The sequence below is a fragment of the Cryptomeria japonica genome, chromosome 8 (genome assembly GCF_030272615.1).
Source record: "Cryptomeria japonica chromosome 8, Sugi_1.0, whole genome shotgun sequence".
NCBI classification, from domain to species: Eukaryota; Viridiplantae; Streptophyta; class Pinopsida; order Cupressales; family Cupressaceae; genus Cryptomeria; species Cryptomeria japonica.
In genome coordinates this window covers 738,039,533-738,041,716 of record NC_081412.1, presented here as the reverse complement: position 1 = coordinate 738,041,716, position 2,184 = coordinate 738,039,533, and the positions used below count along the sequence as shown (strand labels likewise).

Genomic DNA, 2,184 nt, shown 5'->3' with positions numbered 1-2,184 from the left:
GTAATAATCATGTTGACAACCACAACAACACTTGTTGTTATCAACACTAGCCTTATCACCTTTTGAAATTATCAATGACTTTTACATTTATACACACAAACACTATTATGCTCAAAGTTTTAGTGCTAATAATAATGATAATTCTAATATAATATTAATATTATTAAAATATGATAAACACTAATACTAACTACAACATGGCTAGTAAAGAAAGTGGTATATAAATAATCGTTCATTGCAATCAATTAATTTTGTTAACATCATTATGAATTTTAATGATAACATTATTTTGTGTTAGTATCAACCATAAATATACTCACTACAAATCTATATTGTTAATTCCATCCCACACGATAGCTATATCAATATGGACCATTTATTCACTCTACCACTACTATCATGAATTTAATTGCACAAAATTGACACTAATGTCAAAGTGGAACATTAATCACTTTTTAAAAGACTGAATAACTAAATTTGAACAAGCATTCTGCTTTTCCACAAAATAATTGGCTTCCAAACCTCAGATAGAGCAACTAAAGGGGATGGAAAATAAATCTTTTCAATCTAACCATAATGAGGTCATGTTTGATTTAAATTTTATTTTTATGAATAAAATATCTTGATTATCAATAATAAAATAATATTGTGCATATTCTTAAAAAGATGGGTGTTATAATATCAGAATTTTAAAGTCACAATACAATATATAAACAAAAACAAAGCCTTTGCACAATTAACGGAGTAATGAGGGGAAGGAGGAGGATCTCAATCATAAGATTTTTTCCATTCATCAACAAGATCTAAAGTATCCCCAGTGTCCCATCCACTATGATGTATTTCTTTTTCTTTTCCCTTTGATTCAATTTTTAATTTTTTTATAATAGATTTAGAATCATAAGAATCCTTTTTCCTTTTCCTAATATTTTCTTTATCAATAATACAAGAGAATTGTGCAAGCAGAAGCATGTGATCTGAAGGCCATACACTAGAAGGAATATATTTGTCCTCCGTCTGAGACACAGTATCCCAATCCACAACCTCCAATAATTTTTCCACCTCTAAATTGTTGTGGGTATAAAATATATAATCTAAAGTCTCCTGAAAATCAGATGCATAATGAGTAAACACGGGCTCTTTGGTTTCCGGATTCATCCAACGCTTCATCACATCATCATTTTCATCACCACAATCTGAAACTCCTTGCTCAAAATAAGCAGAATAAGCACTGGACAATTCAATAGATCTCCTCTTTAACTTGTTTACATCAAACCTATACTTTGTACCAGCCTCAAGATGTGTGTGATTCTGATCAATTTCATTGCCCACCAGTAAACAGTGGGCTGCGCTTCTGGGAAAAGAATTGAAGTCACCACAGATCACCATGGGCATATCATCATTCCCTTTCTCCATTGAAATTTCTTCTAATTTGTGTAGCAGACAATAAGCTTGCCACATCTTCACATCTGGTAGATCTTTATTAGCCAACACATGGGTATTGGCCACACAAATCAGATTCGAATCAAAACTCAACAAAAGAATCAAAGCTATGTTATTAGCGCGGAATCGCCTAAGTGTTTTCTGTGTAGGCTTCGAATGAGACTTGGGATGATAAGACTGCGGATCATGTCCCGTTAAATAAAGTTTCTCGCCCACCAAATTGCAGAATTCCTGGTTCCCATACACCACTTCAATTTCCTCCATGCAAGAAAATCTTTCACGTAGAAAAAAGGTGGCGCAGCCTTCTTTAGGGTTCCCTGAAGGTTTTGCCAAATAATGCCCATCATATCCGTGATTTCTGAACTGGTTTAAGAAGTATTTTTTGTAGTGCTCTTCCTCCACTTCCTGCAGACAAATTATATCGGCATTGTATGCAATGATTTCAGAGACCAACTTGTGTTTTCGGTTATTCCATTCCAGTGCAGCCGCTGGGCAGGCTTTGTGTTTCCTGTCCGATTCGTTCCACTTGTCTGCCAGAATGTTGTATGTCAAAACTGTGAATTTTGGTCCTTTGATAGTTTGTTCTGTTTTGAGGCTCACAAGCCTGCGCTGTGGAGGAGGATTTGTAGATGCTGGCTCTGTGTAATTTTCACATTTTCTGCTCTCCAATTCTTGGCTTTCGCTGCTCGATTCTTGGCTCTCGCTGCTGGATTCACTTGCTTCTTTGGCTCTGGTTTCTTGCAT

At 35.0% G+C, this 2,184-nt stretch overlaps 1 protein-coding gene across 1 annotated transcript; it reads right to left on the bottom strand.

Moving 5' to 3' along the window:
* Positions 1–768: 768 nt before the first annotated feature.
* On the bottom strand, positions 769–2,184 carry LOC131061476 (carbon catabolite repressor protein 4 homolog 1-like). The gene is made up of 2 exons (XM_057995176.2): positions 988–2,184; positions 769–855 (listed from the first exon to the last, which is right to left on the bottom strand). The coding sequence occupies exons 1-2, from the start codon at positions 2,182–2,184 to the stop codon at positions 769–771; spliced, it is 1,284 nt and encodes a 427-aa protein (XP_057851159.2).